The sequence below is a fragment of the Engraulis encrasicolus genome, chromosome 3 (assembly GCF_034702125.1).
Source record: "Engraulis encrasicolus isolate BLACKSEA-1 chromosome 3, IST_EnEncr_1.0, whole genome shotgun sequence".
Taxonomy (NCBI): domain Eukaryota; kingdom Metazoa; phylum Chordata; class Actinopteri; order Clupeiformes; family Engraulidae; genus Engraulis; species Engraulis encrasicolus.
In genome coordinates, this window is record NC_085859.1 from 34,944,675 (window position 1) to 34,965,297 (window position 20,623).

The 20,623-nt window shown below is 43.7% G+C and overlaps 1 protein-coding gene across 1 annotated transcript; it reads left to right on the forward strand.

The window, feature by feature from the left end:
- Window positions 1-473: 473 nt before the first annotated feature.
- Window positions 474-4,026, forward strand: LOC134444550 (uncharacterized). Its single transcript, XM_063193828.1, has 5 exons — window positions 474-499; window positions 667-864; window positions 1,564-1,660; window positions 2,564-2,911; window positions 4,009-4,026. Exons 1-5 carry the CDS (start codon window positions 474-476, stop codon window positions 4,024-4,026), a joined length of 687 nt encoding a protein of 228 aa, XP_063049898.1.
- The last annotated feature ends 16,597 nt before the right edge of the window (window positions 4,027-20,623 follow it).

Below are 20,623 nucleotides of genomic sequence, written 5' to 3' on the forward strand. Positions count from 1 at the left end.
GGCTCGTGCGTAAATCGCACAGTTAAAGCAGTGCTACGACCCGATTTGACACTTCACATGCACAAATGAATAGGGCCGTGTGATTCGCTGTTGAGCGCGACCACATCTCCACCTCAGGTGCGCATGTTCCCTCCTCTGCAGACCGGGGAAACATGCTGTCGCGTCGTACGGTGGAAGCATTTCGCTCGCATCAGACTGTCGGCTCGTGTAGTGTGAGGACGTGAGTCATGAGTTTTGAACTTTTAAACAGTGAAATTCCATCGTGCAGTGTGAGCAGAAGCTTAAGACCCACGAGTGAAAATATCGCACAGTGTATGCCTGGCTCTTAGTTACAATGAAATGCAATTACCGTAATATTATTATTATTTACCATTATTGCCACATGTACACTTCAAGCAACTGCTGTTTGCATTTTAATGAACTCTAAATTGCCCTGGCATTAAGTTCTTGTTTCCTTTTGAAGGTGATACAGAATGACGCTGGTCCAAGTAGCCAGCAGGTACGTGCGAGATTAACAATCAATCTTCATACATACAAAACATCTTGAATGAATACATTCCAGCATGATAAGATACTGTAGAACGTTTATTATGAACGCATTTCAGCATGACAAGATAGAAGTTTGTTTGGGTTAGTAATTATTCATTAAGAAGTATTCTACTGAAGTTTTTGTTTTGTGTGCTTGCTTGCTTGTTTGCTTGTCTACTTACAGGGTCCTAGCGACATTGAATATCTGAGAGCTCTACTTCAGAGAAAAGGGAGAAGTGTCCTGGCAGACTACGAGGCTACTGGGATGCTGTCATTGACATCAAGAAAGCTCCTCGTGAAAATTGGTGTCAGCGATTTGATCGAGAGAAAGGGATTGTAAGTTTATGTATGATTTTTTTTTGTTACTGAATGGTGCACTGTGTAAGACTGGACAGAATATGTATTGTAACTATGCGTATTGAAATTGTGCTGCCTATTGTCTATCTTTTCGTGAATATTTACTAATTAATTAACCAGTATTTACCAGTATGACCAAGTCCAGTAAATTTGCAGATTAACATGTCTATTTCTGGAAATTTCAAAATGGCAGACCATGGAGAACATCCCCCTTTTCTTGTATGAAAAGTGCAATTTTCCCAGTCATATTCAATACTTAGAATTTGATGGTGGTGGTACATCTAAGTATTTGTTAAGAAGGTAACATTTGTAAATGGGTAGCATAGATTCTGGAAATTAACTACTAAAATATTACAAGGTGCACCTTTAAAGGAACAGTCCACCTTTTTATAGGCACTGTAATGGGATTATTCACAGTCATACCTGGAGTTACTGTACATATATGGGTAAAAGTAATCCCATTTTTAGTGTTAGCTCAGAAAAGTGAGCTTTAATTTGCAAAATTTCGAATGTGAGTGAATGGAGCAAGTCAAGCTAAATCCTGATTTCCTTTGGTATGTACTTCACATCAGTGAATTTCAAGGTTTTGGAGGTTGTCATACTGGGAAAATACACTGGGAACATTTCATAAAAGGGTTGTAATTAAGAACTTTTTTAATGTATTCTTTTATTTAACAGTTATCCACCAAGTGCTGATAAGTCCAGATTGGCCAGGTGTATGGTTAACCTTTTCCCGTCACTGAAAATCAGGATGGAAGATGAAAACGAAGGCTTTGTAAGTAGTTTTTCAATATCAGTAATAGTCTGTTAGCTACCTCACTGTGACCAGAGGCGTCAATAGTTAGGTTACTATCTCTTAAAGCCCCTTTTCTGGAGATTTCACATTTAGAACCCCCCAGTCTGCTTCAGTGTGGCTTGCAATATGCAGTTGGCATAATGAATATCATAGTATAGTGTTGCACACTTAAATGAAAGAATGTCCTCAAGTGTGTGTTGGGTTTCGATGGGTTCTCTGCGATTTATTTACATAACTTCCTCAGGACAAAACATACAACTGACAGCGTAACCGCTGCCTTCAGGATCACAACACAACTGTCACTTCTCAGTTTCATTCATCTCGCGTGACCTTAGTCACTGGCTACTGAACTCATAGGCTGGTCCTATGATGCCATCTAGTGGCGAAAACGTGCAACAGCATGATCAAAGCAAAACACAACTTCTGATAGGACAACAAAAAGACAGAGAATGAGAATAAGGGAATAATAAGGGAATAACAAAAAGACAAAAATGGGGGGTCCACTACACTCTCCCCTGCTAAATTAAATGGCGTCCCGACATTTCCCGCTTCAGTTCATACTGTTTTCAACAGTTTGATTGCTTTCAGGTTAAGAGTCCCAAGTTAAGACACATATCTAATCAGACATCACATAAAATACATCTCTAATTTCAATTTCATGTGTTAAATAGAGGAGGTCATTGTGCACTACGACCGCCATCCATTTCACCGCAGTGTCCACGGGTAGTCTGTCTCAGCTGGGAAAGGGATGACCTTTGACCTGGAGCGGGAAATGTCGGGACGCCATTTAATTTAGCAGGGGAGAGTGTAGTGGACTCTGAGTAGCATATGCTTAAAAACTGCAAATTTGTGTTTCTTTCCCTGTTTTTTTGTGTGATCCAGGAGCATTTTTATGACCCGATATCACATAATGGGTTCATTGAGATTCGACTTCGGAATATCAGACGGAGTCTTCAAGATGATCAACGCCGGTATCAGCGCAAGCGTGGTCGGACTGCTAATGCATCTGGAGGATCCATAATTTTGGAGATGCCTGAAGAAGGGGAGGAGGCGGCGGCTGAATGGAGAACTATGATAAAAAGAATGCGACCATCGCAAGAAAACATGGCTATCATAAAAGAGGGTATGGAGAAGACGTATGCCCACAGAAGACTGTGGATAACTTCAAGTTCGCCAACAGTGGAGGAGATTTTTGCGGAGTATCCACGTTTTGTGGATATGCCAAACTTAGTGAGTGAGACTACACTGCATTCCAAATTATTATGCAAATAACATTTTTCACTGATTTCCCCAAATAATCAATATAAATGACAGTCATCATAATTTTCGAGGCATCAGCCATTAGAGTACAATGCAAATGTTTTTGAATTAACCTTCTAATGATAACAGTATTTTAAAATAAAAAACTTAAAATGCTCTGTTCCAAATTATTACGCAAAACAGTTTTGTAGTGTTGTTAAGAACTGGAAATGTGAAAAAAAGAAAGAAATTCGGATTACCGGTACATCAAATTTGCAATTTGGTACTTTCTAAATTCACCAGAAATAAAACCCCATTGAAAATGAATGGTATGTTAACACCAAAGCACCAAAACATGGTATGGTGATCTTGGGTATAATCAAGAGGGAAGTGTGGATCAACAGATCAACAACAAAAAAGCAGCTGGCAGCAAAGCATCAAGGATATCTGGGCTTCCATAACTGCCATGCAATGCCACTGCCATTAACTTCAATGTTATATGCAGCATTCCAGTGACTAAGGCAACGAGCTTAGTAACCAAGTATTGAACATTGAAATGTAATTTAGAAAGTACCACATTTCAACTGTTTTGGTGTAATCCGAATGTATTTCTCTCCCCCCCCCCATTTACAAGATGACTTCTGGGGTGTTCAGGAAGAAATTAAATCCTAATTCTTATCAATATTTTTACAGCTGGACACAGAATTTGGGAGGATGTTTCCAGGAAAGGCTGACAACTTCATTCGGAAATGGGAAGCAACCATTGTGCCAAAACTCCTGAAAATACCAACAGAAAAGGAGCCTACAAGTGTGCCACCTGTTCCTGAGAATGATGGTAAGAGCACACATAACATGATGGCAGATCACGGAACTTAACGCAGTAGCTCAATGACTAGAAAGCGGTATATTTCCTTTCTTTTGTAGAAAATTCCTCCTGTTTTACATGACATCAGGTCTTAGGTAAATGGAGGAAATCAAGTTGTTCTTTGCTTTTAATTGTGAACTAGTGTTACAGTGATGGCTTTTGGCAAACTCAAATTGCTTTTAGACATAACTCATCCCGTCACGTGCCACCCATGGTGCCATAGGTTTCCGACCCTGTATAGCGATGAGAAATATCGCTGAAATCTAACGGAGAACTCACAGAGATGACTAAAAACCGTCAAAAATCCACAGAAAAGTGTTAAGTTTGGCAGAAGGGCGATAGCCTACTGGCATTGATCTGGCTTTATTGTACAAATAAATACAGACAGGACGCCGTTACTCGGTCCAAAAGCATAGCATAACGGGCCGTACACTCTAGCCCAGGGGTCGGGAACCTTTTTGGTGGAGAGAGCCATAAACGCCCATTTTTAAAAAAATATTTTTTGTGAGAGCCATACCATTTTCGCCATTATTTCTAATGCTAATTGTCATGCACAGAAGGGAATAAAAGTAACGCTTGCATTGGGGACAAGAAGGGAGAGCTAACGAAAGAAGAACTAAAACTACTTGTAGATGTGCTGATGTGCATTTGAGAAGCCACGCGCATGCATTACCTTAAGTTTCTATCTTTTATGCATCGGAGTTGCCAATGAGCAATGAGAATGACGGAGGTGCTTCTATTCTAGCCATCAGACAGACACAGGGAAGGTGCATGAGGAGGGAGGGAGAGAGAACTTCAAGACAGGATGCTCATCTTGGTCGCGCTGACATAGTTAACATTTTACAGTTGATATGTGGCTGACATGTCTATTTTTAGTAATTCGCGAAAATGCCCTACAAAGCGCGTCCCTTACCGACATGCGTCCCCAATACAGAACGCATGATTTAACCGCCAAATAGGCTACAGGGCGATTCCGTATTTCAAGGGACGAATGGCAACCCTACGTTTGCCTTCGCATTGTGGCACCAGTTATCTCGCAATCACACTAAACTGGGAAAGACTTACGTCAGTTGATTCAGCAAAAGTTCTTCCTGTAATCGAGGGAGAAGTACAGCGCTGCATTTATATCCCTCACTTGCGTTTCCTCCACTTGATTTGCCATCATAATGGCACGGTCGTGAACAGTTTCTTTGTTTTGTATACAACCGTTAGCCAGCTGAACTTTAGGTAAAGCATTACGGATGGAATGTTATCTCACACGACACGACCCAGCGCTGGCACGGCATTGTCCAATAAAAAAACGCGTTTTTCATATCTGTACAGTAGCCTTCGTCGAAGGCCTGTGCTTGGCTCAGCTGATCGGACCTGGGATGGATTAAATGCGCGATCATACTTTATATTTTGAATATTATCTTAACTTTTCGATTTCAGTAGGTCCATTTTTAATTTAGTGCCGTAACAAAATTATTCATGGCTTATTGAGTAAACAAATGACAGGTTTGTCCGAGAGCCACATGCAGTTCCCAAAAGAGCCACATGTGGCTCGCGAGCCATAGGTTCCCGACCCCTGCTCTAGCCTAACGCAAGTTTGCGTTGGCTAGAAGAACCCTGACAGTATTCCGAATTTTTCCGAGGTGTGGCGGGGCACAGCGAAGGCGTGGCGGCCCGGTAAAATGAATGTAGCGGAAACCCTGGATCTAATTGAGTTATTTTTGTCGTTGCAGCATCTTGCTTTAAAGCCCTGCAAACACTGATCCAGCTGCTGCCTCCAACTTCCGCAGGAAAGGGGAAAGGCGGAAAATGCAGTGTCAAGTCAGCTCTGGGCCACCTCTTAGACATGAAACCGGTAGGTTTGTTTCTTTTGCGTCCCTCTATTTTCTCACCTCCATCTCCCTCCCTCTGTCTCACTATTTCTCTCTCTCTCTCTCTCTCTCTCTCTCTCTCTCTCTCTCTCTCTCTCTCTCTCCTCTCTGCATAGTGTCTCTGTGTTGCTTGTTTGCCTTGTAGTAATAATTTTAATATCGGCAGACAAGCAACTCAGGTGGTAAGCACTGCAGATTTTATTGTTAACGGCCGGAGAAATTACTGTGTGGGGACAGGAAGTATTCACCCAGCAAGTTCTGAAGTGGATACAAAAGGCAACACTATTTAACCATTTCCCTCCCCCACAGTCCATGTCGTCAGCTTCTTCTGCGCATGTGGGGTCCCGCATGGCCAGATGCCCACTGTCCATTGTCTTGTTGTCCAGCATATGCAATTTCATATTTGTTGTTCAGCAGCCACACCAAGTAGATGCACATGTTTCCAATAATGTTGAGTGTCCCGTGACCCATTACAGAAAAGCTTACACACAAGAATATGTCTCTATATGGGGACTTCCCCAGCCGAATCATGAGAATAAAAGGAGAATATAATATAAGAATAGTAGAAGATTAAGAAAACTAAGATGAAACTAAACATTTCACCACAGCCTTTGGTGTTGGATGGGCTACCAGTGAGGCTAATGACCTAGTGACAATAAAAGCTGACTTGACTTGTGGCGGAGTGTGATGGTGGTGTTGGAGGGTGGAATTGAGGTGGGCCTGAAAGGCTGCTGTAAAAGGAAGGGTGAGGGGGGTGAGGTTTACTGAGGGTTTTTGTTAGGGAAGGGGTGTATGTGTGCTATGTTTGTGTAATTATTTATTTGTTTCATTCTCTCAAATCCCCCACACCCCAGATTGGAACCAGTATTTCCAGCCTGCTGAATGACAATCCTCCTGAGCGCCTGCTGGAAAGTCGTCAGCCCCACCTTGTGTGTATCGGTCAAGCCCATGCTACTGCCCAATACATCATCATCGCTGAGAACGACAAAGTTGCCATCCCGCTCCAAGACAATGGTTTGACTTTTGCAATGGACAAACTGTTCAAAATGTTTTGGATCTGCAATGCCGTTTATCCTTACCCACTGGCGTCCGTGTTTCACTTCTTTGAGACTGTTTACGAAGTGCCCCTCTCTAGTGGGAAGAGAGCCAAAGTGATGGAGCTACTGTCAAAGCTCCAAGCCATCCACTGAAAACTACAAATATGTACATGTGTCCTAAGTGTAATAGTGAATTGAGAGATGTCAACAAACTTTTGCGACATCTTAGAAATGTTCATGCACTGTCTGATGGACAAAATTTCACACTTGTTTGTGGTCAGAAATCATGCCAACGAACATACCACAACTTAAATTCATATACAAAGCACCTTAACAGAGACCATCCTCAGGGTGATAATGATAACGACACACATAACGTTTTCAATGACACAGCACTGGACTTTTCAACTCCATTGTGCTCTGATGCCAATGACAAGACACATGATGACACTGAAATGGACCTTTCACAAGAAAGCTACAATTACCATCAGTGTGCAGCAGAATTTGCAGCCAAAATATATTCTTCTTCTAATTCAACTCTAACTGATGTACAAAAAAATATCACTTGCTCTAAGGAGCTACTCAACAGAGTATTAGATCAGCTACAAGAGAAAACACAATCTTTACTGGAAAATCACAACATTCCATCGAATGATACATCTGTACAAAGTCTGATGGAGGAGTTTGAAAAGGGTAGGAATATGTTTGAAGCAATTGACACCAATTATAAAATGACGAAATATTTTGCAGACAGGCTTTCTCTTGTAAAGCCACAAGAAATTTTCCTAGGGTATCGTAGTGATACGGAAAGACGGCAAGGAGCTTCACATCAAACTGTCTTGGCAGATACATGTCAATATGTATCTGTTGTGGATACCCTGAGGTTTCTCTTTGAAAACTCAAAGTTACAAACATTTTGCTCTAAGTCAAATATGAGCACTGATGGAAAAATGTATGATTACTGTGATGGTACTAAATTTAGAGATCATCAATTGTACAGCAAACATCCAAAAGCACTACAAATCCAACTTTATTTTGACGACCTGGAGACCACAAATCCGTTGGGTTCAAAAACCAAGGTACACAAACTGGGTGCCGTCTATTTTAGCCTCAGAAACTTGCCTCCTAGATTCAACTCTTCTCTTAAGAACATTCATTTATGTCTGCTCTTCAATTCTGTTGACAAGGAGGTTTATGGATTGAGTGCTATTTTCAAACCCTTGTTAGATGATATCAGATTACTGGAAACAAGGGGCCTAGAGGTTCAGATTAATGGCCTAGGCACATTGTTTTATGGTACAGTTTGTCTTTTTACTGCTGATAATCTGGCCCTTCATTCTTTGGGTGGTTATTTTGAGAGCTTTGCTGCCAATAAGTTCTGTCACATATGTTTGATTGATAAACAGAATGCCCAGCATGTCTTTGATGATGACCATGTCGAGTTACGCAACCGAGACAATTACAATGAGCATGTTACATTTGACAATCCAACTCTGACAGGCATAAAAGAGAACTCTTGTCTAAACTCACTTAATTACTTTCATGTCACAGAGGGTATTTGTGGTGATATAATGCACGATGTCTTAGAGGGCGTAGCCCGGCTTGAGCTAAAGCTGATGTTGAGACACTTCATCTATGATGAGAAATTATTCACGCTGGAGCAGTTGAACCATAGAATGGCCGGTTTTGACTATGGCATTACTAATGGGAAAAATAAGCCCAGTGCTATTGTGAATTTGAGAACGGGAGAGATACGCCAAACTGCAAGCCAAATGTGGTGCTTGCTTCTCTTCCTACCATTCTTCATAGGAGATTTCATAGATGAAGACAATGATCACTGGAAGTTGTTTCTTTTGTTGAGAGAGATCTGTGACATTATCTTTGCTCCAGTTGTAACTAAAGGATTAGCTATACTGTTGAAGCAGCTGATAATGGATCATCACAGTTCATTTAAACTACTTTATCCAGACAGGCCTTTGATTCCAAAGCATCATTTTATGACCCATTACTGGCGCATGATGATTCATTTTGGCCCCTTATCGAAACTGTGGTGTATGCGTTTCGAAGGAAAACATGCACCATTGAAACGGCAGGCACAGGTAGTGTGCAACTTTATTAATATTTCAAAAACTCTGTCATTTAAACATCAAACACAACAAATGTTCAATTGGAAGCTGGGCAGTCCATTGACTGATGTGTTGACAGTATCTGACAGTTCTTCAGTCATTCTTGCTTCTCTTGAAGAACACAGTACCTTGCTTAAACATTTTGAAGGTATTAATGAAGATGTTACATTATGCAGTCGAATTAATGTTTCCCGATCAGTTTGTATGTTAGGTCAAGAATACCAGATTGGTTGTATATTGCCATTACATTTGAATGAGAGAGGAGAACTTGTGTTTGGAGAAGTCGTGCACATTTTTCCAAATTGTGACAAACAATGTGTTACCTTTTTTGTACGATTACTTGTTCAAGTGTTTTTTCTCTCCCATTTACATGCATTTCAATTGCAAAGAACACAAGACTTTAAGATAGTTAACATAAAAGATTTAAAAGATGTTAAACCAATGACCTTAATCTATTCTAAAGACTGTATATTTGTTAACCCGAGGTATAAAATTCTGTAGAAACATTCATGATATGTAGGCCTATGTAATGTAATGACTGTAATGTGATGTATATGATTTCTTGAAATTTATTCCCTTTTACATCTAAAATTATATTTTTGAAAATGATGAATAAAATATTTGTGAGAAATAACATCTTGTACTGGTTTGACTGGTTTCTAATAAAAATACAGAAAACATTTTAATACAAAGTTAAATAATAAATGAATAATACATATTGAAATAATGACTAAACTTATTTAAACTAAATATGTAAATAAAATGAAGTGAACATAAATAACACTCTCTGTGTTATATTTAACACAGCACTGCGTTGAATATTTCAACACAGTCACTGTGTTAAGGTGTTTAACACATTTATTAACACAACATGTGTTGTCCTTATCCGAACACACAGATGTGTTAAAAATGTGTTGTTTTTAACACATCCTTTTTGAGTGTGTACTAGCCTCCTCCCCAGCCACCACCACAATCTCTTCCCACACGTCGCCCCACTAATGCCTGTCTGATGCGCCAGTCTACTGCGGACCGCCGTCGTGTGTCTGAAGGTCGGTGCTGGTCTGCTGGTCTTCTGGCTGGCTGGCTGACTGGCTGGGTCTTCTGATAATTATGGCCCTGTCTGATTCGCAGATGACACAGCCGCCAATGGCCACGTTGGTTTGCTATAGAGTAACATAGGGGCGCTGCTGCTCACTGCTTCAGACCAGACCAGAGATGATGGTGGATGGAGGCTGGATTATGTCTATGATTATTCTCTTTGATGGTGGGATATACACTATTAGGCTTTGAGGATTCTGTGTGCGACTGAAATTATTCCTTGAAATGGTCCAAAGAATAGCCTGCAGACATTGCAAATAAATAAATTCTGTTGGTTGCAATGGAGTGGGTAACAACAGACAATGACCTGTAATTTAACAGACACATACTGTATCGTATACTATACTACTTGTGTCATAAAGGAGCATAACTGTGTGGGGAAAAGAGCATACGTAACTGTGTATCTGTTGTGAAAATTGTGAAAAATGCCATTGTAGAATTGAGTAGTGCGAACTCTATGTATTTCCATTGCATGTTGTCTAATGACTACAGGCCCTTGTCTCAAGTTCAAGTTGAAGGCCGTAATGAAACCAGGAAGTGTCTATGTTTGCCGGGGTGTCACGGCCGAGCAGGGGTGTCGGCGGGGTGAACATCTGAATGATGGGTCCCCAGGGGGACGGCCATCTGAGTTTTTTGGGGAGATGGGGCAGGGGCCGACGTCTAGACGTAGCACCCCCCTTTTGTTCAGCCATGCTGTCTGAATGGACGAACTTAACCTCTGTGGCTTGTCCCTACGAGACACAAGGGGGGACCAGGGCGAGTCACAGACACAGAGAGGGGTGACAGGAGAAAGAGAAGGGTGCGAGAAAGATGGGGTTCCCACACTTTGGTTGAAAAGAAGGGGAGTCTTTTTCTCAGGCCAACCCAACCTCACACCCACTCATTCCTCCCGGTCCGCTGGCGAGTTTGTCTAAGTCTGAGACCTTGACCTCGAAGACTGGCTCTTTTGAGGCGCTGCGGTGCTAAAGCTTGAAATCATTTGAGATGATTTCTTGAAGCGAGGTCTGCATGGTCGTTCAGGCTGTATGGTGGGTCAGTGCAAGGGTAATACGTATCAGCCTCTGAAACGTGGGAAAATGGTCGAACTCCTTATGGCATTAGTGTTTATGGCATTAGCGTTAGCGTTATGTGTGTGTGTTTACGAATATATATTTCCTTTTCATGTTCTGATAAACATTTCATATTCTATTTGCAGTACCATTATCATCCGTGTCTGAATGTAATGGAAAGCACGAAATATATTTCATTTACGCAAAAGCCCTCCAATGCATCCACAAATCTGCTAGTGGAAAAAAAATGCACCAAAATATTGCAAAGAAATACCTTACGGGTACCGACATGAAATTTCAATCCGCAACCATCTCCAGGACACATTCCAAGTTCTCTCCTACAGAACCCATCAATATTGAGCGATATCAGGACTGAAGAATGTGTGTGTGTGTGTGTGTGTGTGTGTGTGATGGTAGGTGTGTGTGTTTGTGTGGTGGTAGGTGGGGGGTGTTAAGAGAAGAGATTTGGCTGCTAGGCTAGCAGAGCTGAGGCCGCTGACAGTTTTGGAGGGGCCCAGGACAAAGTCATCTAAAAGGGCCCCCCACCCAATGTAGATAATGTAATGAGGACCCAATTCTGAGCGCCTTCTGTCCCTGGGCCCGGGAAAACTCACCCGTCAGCTTCCCTACTGAGCAGAGCTGGCTGGACTATACCTACCCACTGGTCATCCTGTTCACTTTTGTCCGCTTGCTCTATTAGTTTATCACCTCTCCTGCAGCTCCTGCTCCTGCTCCTCCAGCTCCTGCCTCTGCTCCCCCATGAAGACTGTTTGGGCTTTGGTGGAGAGCCCTGGCAGGTCAGACCCCACACCCTCTGATGATTTCATCTGCTGGACTGACAGCAATGTGGACTCATGTTAACAAGCGTGCAGGAGGGTTGGTGTGACTGTTAGTGTGAGTGTGTGAATACTGTATGGGTGTGTGTTTAGGTGTGTGCGCGTATGTGGGTGTGTGTGAGTGTGTGTATGTGTATGCATGTGTATATTGTGTGTGTGTGTGTGTGTGTGTGTGTGTGTGGGGGGGGGGGATTTGTGTGTGGGTGTATATGTGAGGGAGGGTTAGTGAAGAAAAAGAAAACAAACTGCTTCTCTCTCTCTCTCTCTCTCTCTCTCTCTCTCTCTCTCTCTCTCTCTCTCTCTCTCTCTCTCTCTCTCTCTCCCCCACTGGCCCCCTTCACTTCGCTGCAGTTTGTGAAATGGTGTTGGCTCTCTTGCTCGGGGCCGTGGATTAATTGAAAGGCAGAAAGCACTGTGGTTGTTTAAACCGCAGCGCCCCGGGCCATGCTGCATGGGGAAGAAGAAGAAGAGAGCGGGGCCCATGGAGCAGTGGGTTTAACCCGCGAGATCTGACAGCCTTAATGGTGGACCAGCGAGGGCACTCCCCGACTTTCATCCTCGCAGGGTCCAAGACAAGCCAACGTCTGAGCTGCTGCAGCTTGACAACCAAACAGAGGTGCATTTCTGGAAACAGTAGTTGCTAACTGTGTTAGCTACTTTGTTGGTTGCAATGCAATTTCCCTTTGGCAACTAGCGAAGTCGCTAACTGCTAACAACTACGCTTTTGAGAATTGCACCCCAGTGCTGCTCCTGCTGCTGCTGCTGCTCCGAGCACTGAATGCCTGACCGAGAGAGGCGAGAGGCGAGAGGCTCACCACGGCTCAAGCCCCTCAACATCATATGGATTGACTTCCATCAGTTTGATCTCGTGGTGCAATTGCCGATAGCTCTCATTTAACTTTGTCTAATGTGCCTACCCTTTTTGACCCCCTAGATTAAGTAAAGCAGAAGAAAGTCGGTTGAGGTGTTTTAGCAGCTCTGGCGTGCATTTCTTGAAAGCGAAGTTGTTAGCTAGTTAGCAACTTGTGTAGTTGCCAATGGGAAATTGCATTGTAAACAACAAAGTAGCTTAAAGATGGCCTCTCAACGTCATTTGATTAATATTGCTGTGTTCCCCATTGTTATTGAATGTGTTACGCGTTGGTCCTGTTTTAAAAAACGTTCTGGTTGCTTTGTTTCAAGCCGTTTTTGCAAGCCAGCAATGTGGCTTGTGGAGAAACGAGAGGGTGTTCCGTGTTTCTCGTGGAAAAGCGTCTCTGATTGGCTCACTCTTCCTGCTCTCGTGGAAATGCGTCTCTGATTGGCTCAGTCCTCCTGTTCTTGGATAGAATGTACTGTGAAACAGAGTCGCCACTTCTCCGGGTGGTACTGCACTATAGGGGCGCCAACGGAGGCGTGCATGCTCAATTCAGGGCTGTGCTCTTTCAACAGCGACCCCTAGGCGAGCTGTAGGCACGGAGCAACCAGAGTGGGCTTGCTGTATGGATGAGGCTTTGTGCTGTGTGTGTACCTGAGAGTAGCAACCAGCTGATAGCTAAGCTATGCTAGATTTCGGGCCACCAGACGTTGCTTGTATTGAAAACAAGCAGAAAAAAAATACTCGACATGTTTTTAGAAAAATGGGTCGAAATAAACCTTTGTGGGCAACGCCTTCTTTCGACGTGACGAAACACGGAAAGGCTTTCGTGATTCGCTCGTTTCTCTGCATTATTAATGTAAATTGGGAAACACCGGGAAACACAGCCAGGCGAGGTGACGCACCGCTATGAGAGCCTTGCAAGTGAGTTTAACTTGGGGTGACCGTCCGATCTTCAAAAGCAGTGAGTAAAACTGTGTTTTATCGGAAATTGGCCTTTAAAATTAAGTTAGCAACTATGTTTTCGAGAAATGCACCCCTGTTGTGCTACAGTCTTACACCCTGCCTGCTTCATTGTAATTTACTGTTTTGACAACTTCACAGCGTTTAAAGTTTCATGACATTTCAGGCCCCTGAAGAAAAAAAAACCCAGCAGATTAATATTTAGTGCTACAAACACAAGGAACGTCATCTTGGTAGTGGGCCAAGCAGTACATTACAGTGAATGACTCTTGATAGAAACTACACGTAGATGTACAGCACTGCTGTCCAACTCTTTGCTTTTTTTTGGCTTTTTTTTCTTTCTATCGTTTTTGGCTGTGATCGATGCGGTATTAATGTCTATGATGTTAACATTAAAATGTATAAAGCAACAAACCAATAATAACATTAAGATATGTTATCAAGGACCAGTAACATCAAATATTGTTCGTTTCGATTAACAATTTTCCCAAAAGCAAACCATAATAGCCTACCATATATTTTGCCACGATACGTTTCAACATTTTTGGCTCTGCTTCTTCATGCTTCCCATAAAATTTCATTTCCCCAGAAGTCTAAGACATTGCTCTGTGCTGGTGATTGTGCCAATTTTGCTGTCAATGTGATATGGTTAAGCATGGTGACCCAATCTTTTTCCATATGTCCGCTGTAAATGTGGGGAAAGTGGGAGAGAATAACTGTTATTGGTCAATAAAGCATGCCTCCGAGCTGGACACATCCTTGCCTCAATAACCAGTAATGTATCATGTCAATACAAATATAGACAAGATTGTCCCAAATAGACACACACACACACACACACACACACACACACAGACACGCACACACACACACACACACACACACGCACACACAAAGAAACACACACACACACACGCAAGCACACACACACACACACACACACACACACACACACACACACACACACACACACACACACACACACACACACACACACACACACACACACACACACACGTACACACTACACACACACACACACACACACACACACACACACACACACACACACACACGCACACACACACACACACGCACACGCACACGCACACGCGCACACACAGGCGCGGGGTCTCAAGGACAGGTCTCTGGCCTCCTCTTCACGCTCCCATATTCCCCACTGGATCTGTCCTTTTGAATCAATTTCACTATCTCCCAGCCATGCATTTACTGCTGTATACTCCCCATACACACTGTACACTGTATACACACACACACACACACACACACACACACACACACACACACACACACACACAAGCGCACGCACACACAGACACAGACACAGACACAGACACAGACACACACACACACACACACACACACACACACACACACACACACACACACACACACACACACACACACACACGCACGCACACGCACACAGACACACACACATAGGCCTACACACACACACACACACACATGCATGCACACACCCACGTATGCCCTTGCACACACATGCATGCACGCATATGTGTTCAAACATTCGTGCACACACACACACACACACACACACACACACACACACACACACACACACACACACACACACACACACACACACACACACACACACACACACACACACACACAGAGAGAGAGAGAGAAAAGGAAAAGGAAAGAAAGGAAAGGAAAGAAAAGAAAAGAAAGGAAAGGAAAGGAAAGGAAAGGAAAGGAAAGGAAAGTGGGTGGTGGAGGGGTGCAGGAGGAGGAGCGATGGAGCTGGAGAATACAGGGTGGAATAGAGCACACTGGCCAAACACATCAAAACAAGAAATGAAATCTGTCAAGCATCTTGCACAGCCTACGCCTGATGCTGAAGGTGTAAAGAACAGCACACAGAAGAATGAGGCTCTCTCTCTCTCTCTCTCTCTATTTGTATATTTGTGTGTGTATACGTGTGCATGTGCATGTGTGTGTGTGTGTGTGTGTGTGTGTGTGTGTGTGTGTGTGTGTGTGTGTGTGTGTGTGTGTGTGCATGTGTGTGTGTGTGTGTGTGTGTGTGTGTGTGTGTGTGTGTGTGTGTGTGTGCATGCATGCGTGTGTGTGTGTGTGTGAGTGTTTGTATTGACGACAGCATGTGGCAAGGAACACAGCATATATGCATTCACAGAGAGAAGAAAAAGGGGTAGGAGGAGAAAGGGGAGGATGGGGAGAACTAGGGACTGGGAGGAGGAGGAAGGGGGGGTGGGGGTGGGTATTTTTTCCCATCCTACCCTGAGGTATCAGTACGTTCAGCAGGGCTCCCGAACTCCCCTCTGCCAAACAGGAAGTGACATGTGGCATTGAGCGTATTTTCAGGCTATTGACACCGACGCGCGTGCTGCCGCACCAGCTCTCACCTTGAGCTACGTATACGTCTCTCCGAGAGAGACACTCCAGGCGCTAGGCAACAATCGCCATCATGCCGGTCGACGTGAATGCTGAGAGGCAGGTGCTCACAGTGAGCTTCGGCAAACATCACATTTCCTCTTTCCTCACACGCAGGGTTTTTCTCAATTTTTTGTGTGTGTTTTTTTTACTATTGTAATACCTGTGTGTGTCTGTGTCTGGTGGTACACATGCCAGGGCCTATCCCTCAGAAACTGCTCTCTCAAAGGGGCACACGGGGAGCTTTTTGTCTGTGGAGGAATGACGGGTGGATGAGGAAAAAGGTGCACACTCTGTTGAACAACCTGGCCCATCCAGGCTCTTCATTTTTCCTTTTCTTTCTTGGGAGTTTGAAAAACTTGCATGTGCCTGTGTGTGTGTGTGTGTGTGTGTGTGTGTGTGTGTGTGTGTGTGTGTGTGTGTGTGCGTGCGTGCGTGTGTGCGTGCGTGCGTGTGTGTGTGTGTGTGTGTATGTCCGTGTGTGTGTGTGTGTGTGTGTGTGCGTGTGCGTGTGCGTGTGCGTGTGTGTGTGCGGAGAGTTGGCGATGCTGAGGGTGGGGATGTGGATGGGGTGTGGGTGGGGGAGTGGAAGATGGGGGGTGGTGGGAGTTTGGTATCTGCACGTCCATGGGGAGTGCAGCAGGGTGGATGGTACCACCGAGCTTTGTTTTTTTCCCCCTTCTTCTTCTGCTTCTTCTTACCCCTCCAGTGAGAATAAGATAACACAAAGTCCTGCTATCTGCAGATAAAAGTGAAAAACGGCACAGTACTTTCTCTTCCAGGGGAAAAAATGGGTAGCAACGAAAAAGGGGGGTAGCGCAAGAGTAGGACTGTACCAGAATTCTTTGGAGGGTAATGGAGTTTTTTGAGTTTCTGACTTCAGATACCCCGCTATGGACTTCTCCAAGGTCACTTGCGTTGCGGCCTTAAAAGCATTTTGCATTATTTTTCTTTTGCCTTCTTACTTTTTCTTTCTCCTCGAAATTCATGTGTCAACAGAGAAAAGAAAGAAAAAGTTCTGTGCTGTTTTTATGCCTCAGTTGAATGCGGATCAATCCTAAGTGACTCCCGCAAAGAGCTCGGTGTGCTTTTTGTGGTTCCCCCCATGCTTTTTGCCCAATTCAATTGAGTCGGAGTGATGCAGCTAGGGAGAGAGAGAGAGAGGCAACACAGAGAGACTTCTGGGAAGAAACCGTTTCGAGACTCGTGATGCATAAGTCCCAAAGTCTTATAAATCTTCATAGGGTTTCGGCCCGAGCCAAAGGAAGGTCTATCAAATGTGCCTAATTCAATTCCCCCTCTGCCAGTCATTTTTTAACATTTTCTCTTTTGTTTTCCAGCGACTGGATTAAGAAATGAAAAATAAAAGGAATCGTTTATCGGAATGGCCGGACCCCCTCCGCTGTGGGGTCTGATGCATGTGGCAATTATATTCTCATGAGTTATCAGCTGAGCAGGCAGGAGCAGAGCCGACACACGCTGACCTTTGGAGAGCTGTGGAGGAACGCTGGCTGGCACAGTGTGTATCTCGATCCAGGCCAGAGGATAGGAGAGGAGAGGCTGTTTTACAATAACTATGCCTATCTGTATCTCTTGCTGATGTTCATGTTGTTGTATACCACCACACACTGCGTTTCTCTTGATGATGTTGCAGGTCATAAGGGTGCATTGAGATTAGCTTATCCATATTTCTGGGGCCACCTGCATTAACACTGGGTCACTTGGTGGTATATCACCACAATTAATCGTACAACGAATGTGATGAAGTTCTGGCATAGGAAGAAACAAGGATTAAGTGTTGAAATTGTTGGAAGAGCAGCTTACGTTTTGTTTTATTTCTTACAATGCTATTACTGCCCTGTTCTTTTCAGGGAAGCTATTAAGATGAAAACAGACCGTACTTAAGTATCTGCATATCATTGTAAACCTTTGAGATTTATCACGAGGAAAGTGTGTCGTAGAGGTGATATTGGTATTACAAATAGTCCCCACATAGATTTTGCAGGTAGTGGATGAAATGTGATTTTGTGTATTAAGTGCATCATGGAGCCTACCCTACTAATCTTCTCATGCAGAAAGGATCGCTGGTGATTCTATAAACCATTTGCTGGAAAAACGCAGCAACATTTCATGACATTATTGAGAGTCTTAAGTAGCAGATTACGACATGGCCATTATCATTTGGTGGTAAAAAAGGTTTTACAGAGACACTGCATGAAATAGCTACTTGCTGGATCAACTCTACTCAGAGGTGAGCATTTGATATCTGGGTAGACCCTGCAGCCTTAAGATTTGATAATGCCTTTCAGATAACTACACAGTCTTCCACTAGTAGGCCTTCATTCTATGAAATTAGACTATGTTACGATTGCTTCCAGCTTAATCTTTTTTCTGGACTATTATTACTACCTTTGTGTGTGTGTATGTTTGTGCATGTGTGTGTACTTCCTTACATGAACTCTGGACAACTGGCGCCGCACGGCAACCTCGAGAGCTGGTGTGTGAATGTGAAGAGTTCAGATGCAAAACCCCTTTAGTGCCTTTTCAGAAAATAATCTTAATTCATTTTTATTTAATACAAAACTATGAAAATGTATTTTATTTATGTAATATAACTATCTATATGTATTATCAAGTACATGAATGTAAACCAAACCAACAACCGGGTTCTCTAAAAATATAGAAGTGCAGGTCTTCAGAAATGGAGTTAGGGGGTTTTGCATCTGAACTCTTCGAATGTGTATGTGTGTACACGTATTTGGAAAGCGCTTTGACACAACTTCAGTGTTGTGGTAATGCGCCATATAAATACATGTTGTATTGTATAGCATTTACCCTCCACTTTACAACCCTGGAAGGAGGCAAGTGGCCGCTACCCCAGTGGGGTGGCGAGCAACAGGGCCACCTGAGGAGACAGCAGCCTCTCTTCATCTTCCTCTCTGGATGACCTGGCAACATGAGGTGCGGGGAGGTGTTTGTTGTACAGTATAGCCAGAGATTCTTTAAGTAGGCCTTAGATGAAATTCTCCCCTTGTGCCAGGGCCGCTTTCATAACATGGCAAGCCATTCGAGCTGACCTTTAACCGGGGATTCTTTAAGTATAGAGATATGCCAATGTAATAGGTTGCTATGGGCACCTAACATGACCAGGTTCCGGTCTCCCTAAAGGGGCGTGTCGTAATACTCCTAGCATTGAATAGAACAGTCCTTAGGTCTGCCTAGGTCTGCCTAAAGGGGGATTTGCCCTCCTACCCCTTGCAATAGTAGAACCCGGAAACAATGAGCCAATGGAATCTCTCTCTCTTTACTCTCTCTGATAGCGATGGATGAGAGCAGTCACCCCATCATGCCCTGCATATGGACCAGGGAATCCGCCTCTTCTGGCTACCAAACAGGGGTATAGAAAATAAAAACCTTGCCAGAAATTTGTTCCAGCCAATTCTATGAATCCGCTGATCTCAATGATCACACCCCTTCAGCCAGGTTATGAGCTAATTCATGAAATTGCCAGTGTTAAGAGCACAGGCAGAAGAGATATCTGGCAGGACTTTATACTTTCTCAATCCAGTTTGTCCGCTCCTAGTACCAAATGTACACTCTGACTGCTATGCTGAAGAGCCAGTCTCATTGGCATGCCAGTCAGTGCACGTCCTCAGCTATAGCGATAGGACTCCCATCAGACTGCTTTTCCGTTTCGAGGAACACACCCATGCGGCTGGCTCACACACACTCACTCAGGTGTCTATCACACATCTCTCTGCAAACAGTAGCCGCGCCTCTGATGGCCTCACTGCAACCATCCCACTTCTGACACCAATTGTAGCGAAGGGCGAGAGCAGTCAGTCAGTCAGTCAGTCACCCCCGTCCGGTCTCAGCTCTCCGGGGGTACCAAACATGCACTCTGGCTGTAACACCAAAAGAGCCGGTCTCATTGGATTGGATTGAGTTAGAGTACAGTCTCGACTGCGGGGATGGCACTCCCATCACTGTGGTGATGAGAGGATGCTGACCAATTAGTGTGAGGGACAGCTTGAAAAATGCAACGACAAGGCAAAGACACTGATCTAACATCAAAGAGATGGAGGATGGAGGGAGAGAGAGAGAGAGAGAGAGAGAGAGAGAGAGAGAGAGAGAGAGAGAGAGAGAGAGAGAGAGAGAGAGAGGGAGGGGAGAGGGGGGGTTGGGTAGAGGATGGGAAGAAAGCAGGAAGAATGAGAGGCAGAGGCGAGAATGAAAGAAACAGAAATGAAAGAGAAGGGGTGAAAAAAATCCTGAAAGGCTGATAAGGGACACAGAGAGATGGAACTAAAGACAGATAGCAAGAGAGAGGAATAGGGTAAAGTGCATCCGAAAGAAAAAGAGAGATGATGATGATGATGATGATGATGATGATGATGATGATGATGATGATGATGATGATGATGATGAGAAAGTACAGACAAAAAAAGAGAGATAAAAAAATGAGTGGATGGAAATGGCAAATTTTGAATGTTAATATACAGGGAAGTACAGTCCTCCCCCCAGGGCTGGATTAATGCACAGGCTAGATAAGGCTGCAGCCTAGGGGCCCCCGCC

What these genes read in the sequence shown, in the direction of transcription:
- LOC134444550 (XM_063193828.1), top strand. Translation starts at nt 474, where the DNA reads ATGACGCTGGTCCAAGTAGCCAGCAG. An exon ending in TTGATCGAGAGAAAGGGATT is followed by an intron (nt 865 to 1,563) that starts GTAAGTTTATGT and finishes TTTATTTAACAG; the next exon opens with TTATCCACCAAGTGCTGATA. An exon ending in AAGATGAAAACGAAGGCTTT is followed by an intron (nt 1,661 to 2,563) that starts GTAAGTAGTTTT and finishes TGTGTGATCCAG; the next exon opens with GAGCATTTTTATGACCCGAT.